At 41.8% G+C, this 14,319-nt stretch overlaps 1 protein-coding gene across 1 annotated transcript; it reads right to left on the bottom strand.

The window, feature by feature from the left end:
* Positions 1–7,690: 7,690 nt before the first annotated feature.
* S1PR3 (sphingosine-1-phosphate receptor 3) lies at positions 7,691–8,836 on the bottom strand. The gene has a single exon (XM_010176298.1). The coding sequence runs from the start codon at positions 8,834–8,836 to the stop codon at positions 7,691–7,693; it is 1,146 nt and encodes a 381-aa protein (XP_010174600.1).
* Between the last annotated feature and the right edge of the window lie 5,483 nt (positions 8,837–14,319).

Genomic DNA, 14,319 nt, shown 5'->3' with positions numbered 1-14,319 from the left:
CAGTGCTCCTTTCATGGATCAGGCCACTGCTTTTTGTCACCATCACTAGTTTTTGGCTTTCCCCTAAATGAAAATGGTATAAAAACGGTATAGCCATTTGGATTGCAGTTCCAAACCTGTTGTCATTAGAGTCAAAGACCATTTTACAGTGAGCTCAACAAGAGCAAATTGAACTTGCTCGAGAGGCAGGGCTCATTTCTGTGAAGAGCCTACACTGCCAGCAATTTAAGAGATGTAGAAGTTATGACATGGGCTCAAATGCAGTGCGACTGGCTGAAAACCAGACTGCTGACAGCATAATAATTTGAGCCTTTGGTTTTGAGTCCCCTCACCTTTTGTTTTTATTCTTTTTTATTCAATCCTAAGGGCTAGACACTTGCTGGTGATAATTCAGTACCATGACTTCAAGAACTAGGATTTTACTGAAAAAATAAGTTTTCTAGACTCAATAGAAATCATTGAGATTAGACAATATTATGGTATCCTTTGATACTTTCCCAGGGGATAGTTGAGAAGTCAGAACTGAAACTCTAAATATCCTGCAAGACTACCTACATTGATTTTGAGTCCTATCTGATTATCAGTTTTGATGCCAGTTGTTTTGCATCTTTGTGAACTATGGGCAATGAAAATACATTCAATTCCTTTAAACAAATAACTTTCAAAAGTGAACCAAAAGTTTCTGATTAATTTTATTGCACATCTAGAGTAATTATTAGGATAATAAAATTTTCCAGTGAGGCTGGCAGTGACCTATCGGACATCGAAGTACAATCATATTCCCAAACTTTCAGTTACTTCAGATGCTTCAGAAGCAATGAAACCTCAAAGGTAGAAAATGTGATTTGAAAACTGAATTGCCTTCTGATTTAAATGGGAGTTTGCTCAGTGTGAGGACTCTCAGGTTGTCTTCCCTAATACAAGAAGAGGATGTTCAACTGCAATTGGCCATGCCTGGGTGGAGACCATAGGAGGAGATGCCATTTCCATGGCTTACTGCCTGCCTCCCTGCCCAGGGCTTTGCGCACAGGGTGATGATAGTAGCTTCCTTCTGTGTCACATCCTACAGGGTTCACAACGGGAGATAACGCCAGTTCTTCCAGAAACCTCTCTGACAAATGTGTTCAATACAAGCTTGAACAAAGGACATAGTCCCGCGCCCAGGATTTGAGTGCAAAATGTGCACTGTCACTGGAAGAAAACATTTACTAACAGTCTGGTGTTTGTGTCCACATTAAGTGCCAGATACCAGCTACAACGTATTCATAATAGAATTGATGCATATTTAGATATTTGTAAGTAGCAAATGCTGTATTTCAAAACCGGCCGAGTTTTGCCGCCTTCAGGAAATACACAGCTCTAAAGGGGGAATTTGGAACTTGTGAATGTTCTGACAAAAGGTTACAAATCCTGCTTTCAAGCCTTTGTTTTTAGCAGCCAATGTTTATCTGAAGTAAGTGGCAGAATGAAGAATTTATATTAAGTAAATCATATTTGCATAAACAAAGGCTAAGCTGAAGTAACATACATACTTCCCTTTTCATCTTGCATTTTCAAAATATATCTGCATAAAATCCAAATTCAACTTTACCTTAATGTACTGTCGAAAGTATGGTGACTTGCATGGTCTTTTTGCCCAAAACTAGAGTTGCATTCTCCACATATCTATGCTTGCTCAAAGCTGTAAGGATATGGGCAAGTTCCCACTAAAATCTCTGTGCTCAGCTGTACTTGCTCTACTCACTCGCACACAGCGTTTGTGGGCCGTGCTCACATCAGCATTGGATGCAGTCGGAATGAGGACAGACCTGTGGAAAAGATAACAGGGGTGTACAATTTGCCTGTAGTTAACCAGAAGCTTGGGTAGGGAGTGAAAAGCCGTCTTGGGAGAGAAAACCCAAGGAAAAGAAATGTGAAGCCTGGAAACACAAGCCAATGGGTATATGAGCCACTAATAAGAACAGAGATCTGTTGCCAAATTATAAACATGCTAATTGGTTGATAGGGTTAAAGCAGAATCTCTGGGGAGGGGAACTGCAAAATACTGAGGCAATGCCTAGGGCTTATCTCTTTTTAAGACATCCATGTTCATAAGCCCTGATCTGTTCCTCTGCATCCTCCGACATAAGCATCTTGTATGGCTTCCACTGAGACAGAGCAGGGCTTTCTTTTTTTTTTTTTTCTTTCTCAGTGAAGGGGATAAGATTTCAGAGCTACACATTTCTAGCAAAAGCACCATATAGGGGAAAAGCTAAATAAAGAGTGTTTAAGCCTTGTTTGACAACAGAACAGGCCGTGGAAACCAAAGAAAGAAAGAAGCTAAAGCTGGGTGACTCATTCTGCTACCCCACTTTGTGGGAGACAGCACGGATGACTCAGAAAAGGAAGATAGCCTCAGATTCTGAGATTAAGATGCAGATTTACATTTTATGTAGGTATAATGAAGCTCAAATAACATCCAGGTCAAATGACAGCTTTTTCTAGCAATCCTCCTTTATCTTCCATGAGGCAAAACCCACCAACACCCAGGCAAATATTTATTGAAAAGAAATTAAATTTTTTATTAAATGAGGAATGTAAAGATTATAATTAGTATCTGTGTCCCTTGTGGCTGGATTAGTGTGATAACTGCTTCTCAGTAAAGTCTTGCAGAGTTAAACCTCAAAAGAAGCCAGGTTTCTTCTTTTGGGGTTAATATTTTTCTCTGCATTGTGTGGGCAGCACCAACAAAACAAAAAAGTAAGTATTTTGCTGTAAAAGGGAATTTGACTGTACATTTGTTATTTATTAATATTTACTACTTTTTGAAACATTTTTAATTGAGAATTGCAGGAAAAATAATGTATGTGGAAATATTGTGATCATTTATATTCCCAAAGACTTTTGTGAATCTCAAGTTTTTGCCTGTCTGCTGATTGTGGTATTCTGGTTACAGAAACAGAGGCAAATTTTGTCTCTGAGGAAGTCCTTAAGCAACAGAATTTTGACTACAAGTGTCATGCAACTGTTTTCTGATTATCCAGTTTGTATATGATTAACCAAAGTAATAAAATAATGAGCACTGCTATCAAATCAAAATGCATGTGAAGTGGGCTTCAGTCTGTTCTCGTATGCCCAGGTTCCCTAATGGCCTAATTTGATTTGTTTGGTGGTTTTTGTTTAATTTACCTGAAGGGATGCCCATTTTGTAGTAGAATAAATGAAATTCTACAGGGTTCACCTGGATATTGAATATTAATAAGTCAATGAACTACTCTCATCTCAAAAGAAACAGGGATGAAAAGTGTCAGAGGACCAAATGGCACATGAGTCCGTTACACTGACTTTATACACTAGAGGAGCTCCAGTTACTGTGACTGAGGCAACATTGATTTCCAAAGGTTCATTTTCCACAAATACCATTTTCACAATGGAAGTAATGGCTCGTAGAGGCCCTCTTTCTGGCACAAGGGTACCCTCTCATGAAAAGGCAGCTTTCCTGCTTGGCACACTGAATAGCTGAGGGTAGCTGAGGGCAGCCAAATCCATGGTCTTTCCATGAACAGTGACTGCGAGAAGGTCCAGGTAAAAGCAGCTATTTAGTGTACTGTGGAGAGAAGAAAGGCTCCACATCAGAAGGAAGCTTAGCTGGGCTGATGTTCCCCAAAACCTCTTCCTCCACTGCCCTAGTGTCTCCTTGCACAAGCCCTTCCCTCTTACCCACTTGGAGAAAAGCTGAGCCTGGAGGTGCCCTGGGAAATGATGTTGCTCCTGGGGAGAAGAAACGCAGCTTCGAAGGCAGCATAGCCATGAGAACACCTCTGCCTGGCTCTGCATGGTGCCTCCAGACCACTTCAGGTGACAGGTGCCTCAGGGCTGCAGCAAACCTCATGGCTCAACAGTGGCTAAGCAGAAACCCCTAATGACTGCTGCTGCGCTTGCCACAAGGAGGGAGTGTCCCCAGGCCTGGGGTGGCTGTGGGGTCCACAGCCCTATCAGGCCAAGGGGCTGAGCCGTGCCCTTGGTGGTGGTGGTGGTGGGTTAAATGGCAGTATCTGGGGTGGATGCCAGCATGGCTCTGCTCAGCAGGGTGGACTGGCTGCTCTCAGGACCTCAGGCTTTTGGCACCCAGCACTTTTTGCAGAGGTGTGTGTTCCATTTCCTTACTAAAGCAGTTGGAAATGACAAACCTGGTATGCAGGGTGATGCCCCAATTACAGTTGCTCCTTGCAAAATGTGCCTTTCCACGGCAGCAGTTGTGCACAGTGCTGCAGGAGCAGAAAGCAGGGGAGCCAAGGGACAGAGCTCCCCGGAAAGCAGGCGCAAAGCCTTCCACCAGCTCTGGGGGTGGCAGAGACAGAGCCTACCGCCCTGGGCTGCACGGCATTCCCACAGGCACTGCTCTCAGGCATGACATCCAGAATTTAAACGCATGTTTTCCATAAAAGGCCAAAGCCTTTTTTACAATTCTTTGAAAAATGACTTCTACACAACAACTTCAGTTCAAAGGTTTGAGATTTAATTAAGTTTTCAAATCGTTCGTGGCACCTAATGAGTTGTAAATACTCTGTAAGACTGTTGGCAATAAAAGACTCTTGGAAAGCATCTTGTGAAAGCTTTTTTCTTCTCCTTCTGTGGTTTGATTTGCATTTCTTTTGTAATCCAGTAACAAAATAAGTATTGGAATTAATAAAATAATATGAAAGAAATGTTAGTCTCCTCTGTAGTTCTTGCTCCATGTAAAACTATTGGGAGAGGGAGACCTGATTCAGTTTCTTTTATGCTCAAATCAACCTAGACAATAAAAAGCTTGGATTCTGGGATGTATTTTATGGAATCTTCTAGTATTTTAGGATGAAAGCTGTTCTCCATCTTTTTCCAGCTTCAAGGATAGGACATCTTCCTGGTTGGTTCCACTGCTGTTAAGCTCTTGACCTGCCCTACTTTAAAATTTGCTTTAAAATCTTCCAGAATCTGTGCTTTACCTAATATGACCCAGTGGAATACACCCACTGAAGACTGTATCCACAACAGTTTTTTTCTCCTCGCTTGTAAGTACTTTGCAGATTTTATTACCAGTGTTAAATGCGAGCCCACGAATCTTAGGAGCCTTCTTCAAGTACAGCAGGGTAGTGAACTAACAAAATATCCCCACAGCTCCAAAATAAGAGAAGAAAATCAAAGCAGAGTAAAAGGTTTTTGTACTGACATGCAATTACATGGCCTCCAACAGTGGAGTTGCTTGCATTACTTCTACCTTGCATCATCTCTTGACAATAGCTAAGGCTAGAATCCAGATGTTAAAACTCAATTTTATGTGCATGTTCTTGGACTTTGGCTATTGAAAATACTCATTTTTTCACCTAAATAGTGAGAATCATGTAACATCCTTGACATAGTTCATGTGGGGTCAGACACAACGTTTTCTGAAACCATTGTGTTGCTAAGGCCTTTCTGCTCTACAATAGCAAGGAATGTGCAAGCATGTGCCACCACCTCATGAACTAACATTTAGAAGTACACAAATATTTTAGCTGGCAATTTTCAAGACACAACTTCAGAGGAGAACTTCCACACTGAAAATACAGCCAAATAGCACTGTAAGATCTAAAAACCAAAGCAAGCCATGACAACGCAATGTTACCAGTTCAATTTGCCACATATGTACAGAGCTGCTGACCCAGCCTGTATCTGCAGTTCATATAGTTATATCATGCTCAGTTTAATTTAGCTTTTTATTCTTCTCTTAAGTGCACCGCTTTTCAACATTTTTGGTAGAAATTATTTTGTATTTACTACTCTCTTTCACAGTTATTTCATTCAAATACAGTTTTTCTTTGTTCTTACACTTTTCTAACAGCATAAAACATGTACAAGCAGACTGTTAACTTGTAAAAGATAATCACAATGCAAACCTCTACATTTTAAAGGCTTTTGCTACACACATTACACAACTTACACACTGTACATAGTTGAGAAGAGTCTAATGCTGCTGCTTTAAATGATAAAGACTGGAGTAAAGCTAAGGATGAGCTCTTTCAGGCTGTATATTAAAAAGGCCTCAACTACTTCTGATTGTGCATAGGGCAAGGTGTGGTTTGAGACACTAAAAACAAATCTTTGAAAGAACCCAATAAAGTTAGATGCTTACATTCTTACTGCAATACAATAGGAACTAACCTCAGAATTTCCCGTCAACCTCCACTGAAGCTTCCAGCCATAAAGTACTATTGATGGAAGTACTACAGGCCACTTCCATGGGGACTTGAAAACAATGGTTTATGAAGTCTTAACTGCTCTAGGTCTCGGGGAATCCTTCTGATGCTGAACACTGTCCTGTACAGAGGCTGGTAAGGCAGCAATGAATGATAAAGTTGTTTTCATACGGGTTTCTCTGGAACAGGCTCTCAAAAGAGTAAGTCTGGGGCTCCAGGAAAGTTAAACGGTCTTCCAAACTAAACAGGCTTTCACTCCAGATCCAAGGCAGGGTCAATTAAAAATGGAGATATGCCCTTCAGCATGATCCCGTTGTACCGCATCTTCCCTCTTGTATCTGCAAAAGTGCCCAGAGATAATAGGAGTGTAGGGTCCCGTTGCCAGAAAATGGGATCTTGTCCCACTAGCTGGACTTCTTCCCAGGGAGAAATTCTAACACAATCCCACGCTGTGGTAGTGCCTGGAGAGAAAAGAAGGAGCTCCTCCAGGACCCGTCTGTGGTTCTTTGCTTTCTGAAATGGTATACGTCTGTTTCAGAACTGAAGAATCTCAGTTTAGGTAGTGCATTCACAACGTACACAGGTTTATATCAGTTTGACATACACTTTTAAATACACTGGAAATAGTAAGGAAAAATATATGCATTAAAACAGTACATCCACTTGATACATGTGTATTGCTGGGTCACATTATAGCTACTTTAAATAAAAAACATATACAGTCTCTCTCAATGGTTATTTACTACTGCTTGCTTAAAAGAGGTTGTGAAATGTCACAGTGACAACTGTCATGTTGTCTTTCACTAAAGAGGAAAAGTTTGAATAACAGTGGAAAAAATAAAAATACTGCATTGATATGACATGATAAAATTTCTGTCAGTTAAAAGCTACTACTTCATATATTTTCAAATATCCCCATTGAAACATGTGTATCTATTTGTATAATTTGTCACCTTACACTGTATACTGCAATACAATGTCTAGCATATTGTAAACTTTTATGAAACAACAACTTTTTAATAAGGAACTGTACAAATATACAGCTATTTATACCACATACATATAAGGCTATTAACATAACAGCAAATACATATAGAGAACTATAATCACCAACATACATAATAAGCTTTTCTCCTCGTTGGCAATAATCAGTCTCGTCAGCAATGTTTAGTGAATGCTGACGTTTCTAACAGGTTTTCTTGATGTCTTGCAAGATCAGGCAGTGCCAAATGCAGCCTCATCATGCCATGCCATCGTGGTACAATGTCATGAGATGTGCATGCACTCTGTCCTGGCTGCTGGGTAGTGTGAAAGTTTTTTTCTGAATCAGGTGTGTAACTGAATGAACACCCAAAGCAATGATTGTTGATAAGTAAGTCCCCAAAGTTAAATAAGTGGTTAGTGTTATCTTCTGTGACTTAAGTGCATGAATGCTTAAACTACACTTGTAGTTTAAATCTAAAAGCCACAGAAAGGTACTTGTCTCGAGGAGTCCCTTACTTACAGAAGTTTCCGTTGTGAAAGGAAGATTCATTTTTCTCAGCGATACATGAGGGAACATTCATCGGTGGGAAATCTTCCTTTGGCTTCTGGGTATTGCTGCTGCTGGATTTACTTCGACTGTGATCTGGCGTGGGCTGAATAGGCAAGGATCTGGCCACCTTGGATTTTACCAGGCAGCCACACACAAGGCGGAAGAAAGCCCGACGCATTTCCTTACTGGCCAGAGTGTAGATGATGGGGTTCATTGCAGAGTTGATGACTGCCAGAGCAATAAACCAGTTGGCTTTGTACAAGATAGAGTACTCCTTGACTCTGCAGGCCACATCGATGAGGAAGAGGATGAACAGCGGAGACCAACAGGCAATGAAGACACTAACAACGATCACGACAGTCCTAAGGAGCGCCATGGATCGCTCCGAGTTATTGTGGTTAGTGACATTACGACTGCTGGACTTTACTAGGATGTAGATACGGGCATAAAGGATGACAATGGCAACCAAAATGGCTATGAAGATACTAATGCAGAACACAACATACTTCTTGGAATACAGAGGCAAAATTGTTGAGCAATCTGGTAAGTTGTTTATACAGTTCCAGCCGAGGATGGGTAAGGCACCCAAGGAAATTGAAATAAGCCAGCATGTACCAATGAGAAGGAACACTCTGTATTTTTTATTTGCATCATAAGGCCTCATTTTGATCATGGTCAAATGCCGCTCAATAGCTATTGCTAGTAAGCTAAAAGTGGAGGCTCCCAGGGCAACAAACATACTGCCTTCCCTAATGAACCAGATTGTGGAGGACAAGCTCAGAGTTTTCTTCCCAGACATAAGAATGTTTACTTTGTAAACAATCCCAGCTAAAAGATCACAGAGAGCTAGATTGCCAATAAAAAAGTACATGCGGTTGTGAAATTTATTGTTTTTCCATATGGCAATCAACACCATCAAGTTTTCCAGGACTATGAAACTACATAGGATCAGAAATGCAATAGTGGGCAGGTCTATGTTATCAGTTGCCTTTTCCCTTAAAATCAGCTTTCCTGTGTAATTATAATGCAGTACGATCAGGGAGTCCATCTCTTCACTTCCTTGAGGGCTGACAAGAGCATCAGGTAGCATGGTCACTGCTGCCATCATTTGTTTGCTGATGCTGGACTTTTCTCCTTCAGTACCACGTGAATTTAGTTCCAATAATTTTCCACAAGAGGGAGATCAAGCTACGTTCCTTGAAGCACCCCTCTGGGCCAGTGGTGGGTATCCCCAGCTCCAGCAAGCCTTGCATATTAATTCGAGAGAGTGGCTGGCAAACCAGGCTCTGAAAATAAAATCAACAAATGCAACATAAATCTCACTGTCTTCCCACGTCGCCCGCAGCCTGTGAAGGTGCTCAAGCCGCAATATACACCCAGGAGACGAGAAGGACACTGACTGTGATGCGGGGGCCACCAAGGTCTAGCACTGCTGCGTGCTTATCAAGGTGGCTGTGGGTAAGCTGCTGGCTGGGCTCTGCACAGGTGTGGCTCTGCTGTGGAAATACAAGGGCAATACAGAGAACTGCTCATAGGTGTTGTTTCCAACTACAGAATTTTCATGCTGAAAAAAAGGCAGAGGATCAGTAAGAAGGATTAGCAAATGGCCTCTGCAAGCCCCAGTGTGCACAGCAACTGGCTCACTCCTTCTCAAAAAGACCTAAGTGTACATGTACCAAAATACCACCCAACCATGACTGCCTGAGCAGCAGCAGGGCAAACTCACTGCTTTCCAAGCTTGCCCCCGTTCCCCATGCAGACCTAAGGCAGCAAAGAGCCTGAGAAAGTTGGTGTCAAGTCTTGATGCCAGTGTGCATGTTGCCAATGCCTAAAATAACTTCCCATCCTAAATGATAGAAAATTATGTTACTAACAATTAACAAGACGCTCTGAAAGCCAGTCATCATAAAACCAATCCTACTTCCCATGCAAATTAGTTGGATTTCTGCTACCCTTTTTAAAATAAACATAGCAAGTCACATCTTTTTAAGTACCGCTTTTCTTCGTGGTTCATTTTACTTTTTTTCCTTTGCATGTGTATACAAGACACACATTTAAGGGTTTTTTTACATAAAAATAGTTATACCAACTTTAATTGTTCTTCTCAATTTACTTCTGTTTTTCTTTAAGTTATGACTTAGATCAACTGCAGTGTTTCCCCATGGACTCTGATAGGTAGCATTTTCACAATAGATCCTCCTGGCTGTCTTTTTTCCATTGCCATATATAAATATTGGAAGAGATCTGCCAACTTTGTAAAGATACCAGAAGATGTCAGAAGTGCTTACTGTTTTACCAGAAATGTTACATTTCAGTAGCTGTATACTCAAATGAGAATCAGTGCTCATGCCCCAAATGTATGTATTGAGGATGAACAGACAGACAGTTTTTCAGCTTAGTAACCTAATCAGGACAGGGATGAGGAAAGAACTGGTTCCACGTGAACCAAATTTCTAAAGATTTACTTTTTTTCTGGTAAAGGTAAGAAAATAAAAAGTCATGCTAGATGGGAGGACACTTTCCATTGGGCCAAAATGAAATTGCTTAGATCAGGGAACTCTTTAAGAACCAGAACTCCTGACCTTTACATTTATTTACTCAAGGGTCATGAGTATTTCCCAAACATGTGAAAGACACTTTCAAAGCACAGGTATCAAGCAAAGAAACTGAGATCTCAACCTCTGCTAGAGATGAGCACACCAACAGTTTTCAGCCTGCAGCCTGCACATCCCAAGGAATATCTCATTTACTCTGGCTGGTAGAGTAGGCTTACTGTCAACAGGTTCAGGTTTAAGATAAAGTGTCTGTACTTTCACTGGAAAATAGCAGCCTTGCAGTACTTAAAGGGGACCTACAGGAAAGATGGGGAGGGACTCTTTATCAGGGACTGTAGTGGTAATATGAGGAGGTAATGGTTTTAAACTGGAAGGGGGAAGATTTAGATTAGATATCAGAAAGAAATTCTTTCCTGTGAGGGTGGTGAGACACTGGAACAGGTTGCCCAAGGAAGTTGTGGATGCTCCCTCCCTGGAAGTGTTTAAGGCCAGGCTGGATGAGGCTTTCAGCAACCTGATCTAGTGGAAGGTGTCCCTGCTCATGACAGAGGGGTTGAAACCTTTAAGGTCCCTTCCAACCCATATACAAGTTTCTTAAGATCACAAAAATATGCGGGCCACTGCCATTCCAGCACTCTGTTTTGGGCACTTGAAAAACAGGAGATGCATTTTCAAGTGCCTCTGGAAGAGGGGAGGAGTAAACCACATGCCAGTTGAATGTAAAGGGATTTAAAGGATGACCCACACCCTGTTTTCCCAGCCTCCCTTTCCCTTGGTTCCCTCCTTCATAAAAGAAGCAATCTGACAAAAGCCTACAGTTAATTGACTTGAATTCTTCAGGACATTCAGGATGTTTTAAAATGTTTTTTTTAGAAAATAATTTACTATTTACCCCGTTATTATTATTATTTCCCCATTCTAGTTCTTAGGTCCAAAGTACTTTGGAAGACCTGCTGGGAGAGACATAATACTCAAGAAACACAGTTGTTGCTTGGTGTCCTTGATCTTTTTTATTCTGAAGATGAGAGCAACCACCTAATTCATTTCCCAGGAGCAGAATTGGGCCCTTGAGTTGTTGACCTCTTTTCTGAAGCATGGTAACAGTGGAGCTCTTTAACAGAACAACTTCACCTCAGCTAAGGTTCAAGCTAATTGTAATTCATTTACAATCTGCACACTGTTATCGCAGAAACTATCACAGTCTTTCATTGTATTGGCTTACAACAAAACGCCACTGTGTCCATATGAATTGCAAGTGCTTTCCACTGTAAAATAAACAATTACATCTGACTAGAAAAGTGCTTGTTAATGATAGCTCAACTAGCAATACTCACCAGACTCGCTGATGGCTGCCTGGAGAGAATCATATTTGTATCATTTAAGGGCACCACATTCAACACAACAAATGTTTCTGTCTTTTCCAAAAAGAGTTACCATACTAGTCCATCAAGGGACAAATATATTTCTTTCTCTGAACAAAATTATATGCCAGACTTAAGACTTTATCAACCACAACTCAGCAGCTGTAAACTGTCATGACTCTACTAAAGGCAACAGTGCTATGCCAGTTCCCCTGGCTGAAGGCATGGACAATGCACTCAATCAGCAGAAATCATACATGGTCTCTGCCATTGTTGGTAATTACTTCTTCTCTTAAAATTAGTACAGCAAACTTAGTATCACATAAGTAAATCTGCCTCTGACAGGCTAGCAGCAAGGCAATACTGACTGTAACATTATTATTTGCCCTGACTCTCAGGGAATGAATATCACTTGTACTCTGGTACAAGCCACTTGAAAGTTAATATAAATAATAATGTAATAAATTAAAATCTATTCTCTTCTGGCAGCAACATTTCCAGGTAATACCTTTCAGTCATATTATTTTTTTGTTTTCCTTCTGCTGTGTACCAGTAACTCAGAAAGCACATTCATTTTTTAACAGTTAGAAAAATTAAAGTTGGTTGCATATTGTAACAACAAGACAGCAGCAGCCAGGTCCAGGATATCTGTGTTACTGCTCTGTGACAGCTCTACAACTCACCCCTCAAAACATCTTTGTTCCAGTCACATGCAGGGGACTAGCCACTAGATGCAAAGCACAGACCTCAGCTCAAAATATCAAAAAACCCACCTGAGGAGCCTGTCTGTGGCATATTGTGTGTTGAGCATTGCCTTGGCTAGGCACCTCAGTACCTCGAGCTCTTGGTACCACTGGAAATCAGTTTTACTCTCTCTAAAGCAAACCAGAGGATCCCTGTTGCTGCACCACCAGGCGCCACTAGAAGGATAAAGGGGCAATCTGGCTATACTTCCTCACGGACGTGATGGCCAAAACAGCGTTTGCTAAATTAGTCACATAAAGGCAGTGGTACAACGTCAAGAACCACAGTCACGTGAAGGACAACTCAGTTGCCTTCTTCAGCTATTTGGCTGACCTTTGTCATCCCTGCTCTAAGGATGGAGAGACCAGCTGGGGTCAGCAGCAAGCACCATCAGTTGCCCCTCCTGGGAAACCTCCCTGCTTAGCACCATGCTTTGGGATTTCTGCAGTGGTTAGTGTGCTCTTCTGCAGAGGTCAAGGATCCTAGTAGGGCTGAGCACCCTTCCAGGTTGGAGCAGGGTTCTTCACCATAGCTCACGACCCTAGCGTCTACCAGGGTCTGTATGGTCCCTGTGCCACATGTGCCACGAAAAGGGCAGTGCTGTACGGTACACCATGACCCCTCCATCTGCCCTATGGCAAGGCACACCTCCACTGCCCTCTCCAACCCCACCACACAGTGGTACGGGTGGAGACTCAGGGCTGTACCTCTCACCATCTCCCCACAGGTAACTCCCTGGATAAGGCAGTGGAGTCAACCTGCAATTTTCCTGTGGGAATGTGTAATTCGCAATGCCAGGAGGCAATGGAGAACTGGTGATAATAGGAATGCCAAAGCCCTTCAGCAACCATCCCCAGTACATCTGCACGCTCTGCTCCCAGCAGTGCTCTGGTAAGAGTCCCACGGGGAGCTGAGGGCTTTTACTATCTCATGAGTCACTGGGTACTTCACAGCTGAAAGAGTAAGAAATTTCTGTTTTCAAAACAGAGAGCCAAACTGCTCTCAATTTTAAAGATATCCTGAAATCAAAGCAACAAGTGAGAATAAAGCCCAAGTGAGAACAGGACTTAATTTTCCCCTATCTACTTTTGCCTACACAAGAACATATGGTGCTATGTGTTCAGCACACTCACTGCAATCAGCTGAAACTGTGTTTTCCTGCCTTCCAAATATCCACAAACAGACTTGACCAAAGAGCCTGGATCCCCCCTTCACCACCACCATCGCACACACTGCAGTTCTCCTGTCTCTTCCACACACCGCCATATGCTTTGGCCATCAATGACAATTTTAAGAAAGGCAAAGGGAAAGTCAAAAATGTGTATGTGAAGCCAAAGTTTTGAATTTTTTTATTTATTTTTAAAACCTTTTCAGATGAAAAGTAAACACGTGTAATTTATCAGGCACACCCTGGTACTGTTAAACTTAAGAACAGAAAAGGCTTCTGAGAACAGCAGCACATTTCAGTACACACTTCCACCCTGAAATTAAGCTGTGGTAGTTGCAAATGAAGTTTAGACATCAAACATCTGCTGCAGAACAATGTCTTGGACAACTCAAATAAACTTTAAAAGTTGTTTTTTGTTGTTTTTTTTTCTTGTTGGTTTTTTTTTTTTTTTTCAGTGAATGTGCTGGCAGCTCACAGCCTCCGAAAAGCCTTTAATAAATGGTTATTTTTCTTGGCTTCTTGATTTTAGACATCAGTCTGTACTTTGTAACTCCCAATAGCACACATGCACACCTCACAGAGCAGCTCCCGGCCGGTTTGACTCTTAAAGGAAGGAAGGCACACTCACTTCTTCCCCCTCGCCGGCTCCCTGTGCTCCTCACCTATCCCCCCACCCCAGACTCCCGCATTCCGCTGGCAGACTTGCATTACTGCAGCGACCCGGACTTTCTGGGGTGACAAACACCTACCCTAAGCCACGCAA

This window comes from Antrostomus carolinensis, unplaced genomic scaffold (assembly GCF_000700745.2).
Source record: "Antrostomus carolinensis isolate BGI_N321 unplaced genomic scaffold, ASM70074v2 scaffold17999, whole genome shotgun sequence".
Lineage (NCBI taxonomy): Eukaryota > Metazoa > Chordata > Aves > Caprimulgiformes > Caprimulgidae > Antrostomus > Antrostomus carolinensis.
Note: the sequence above shows the minus strand (reverse complement) of the source record. Positions and strands in the feature narration are given on the sequence as shown.

What these genes read in the sequence shown, in the direction of transcription:
- S1PR3 (XM_010176298.1), bottom strand. Translation starts at nt 8,836, where the DNA reads ATGATGGCAGCAGTGACCATGCTACCTGATGCTCTTGTCAGCCCTCAA.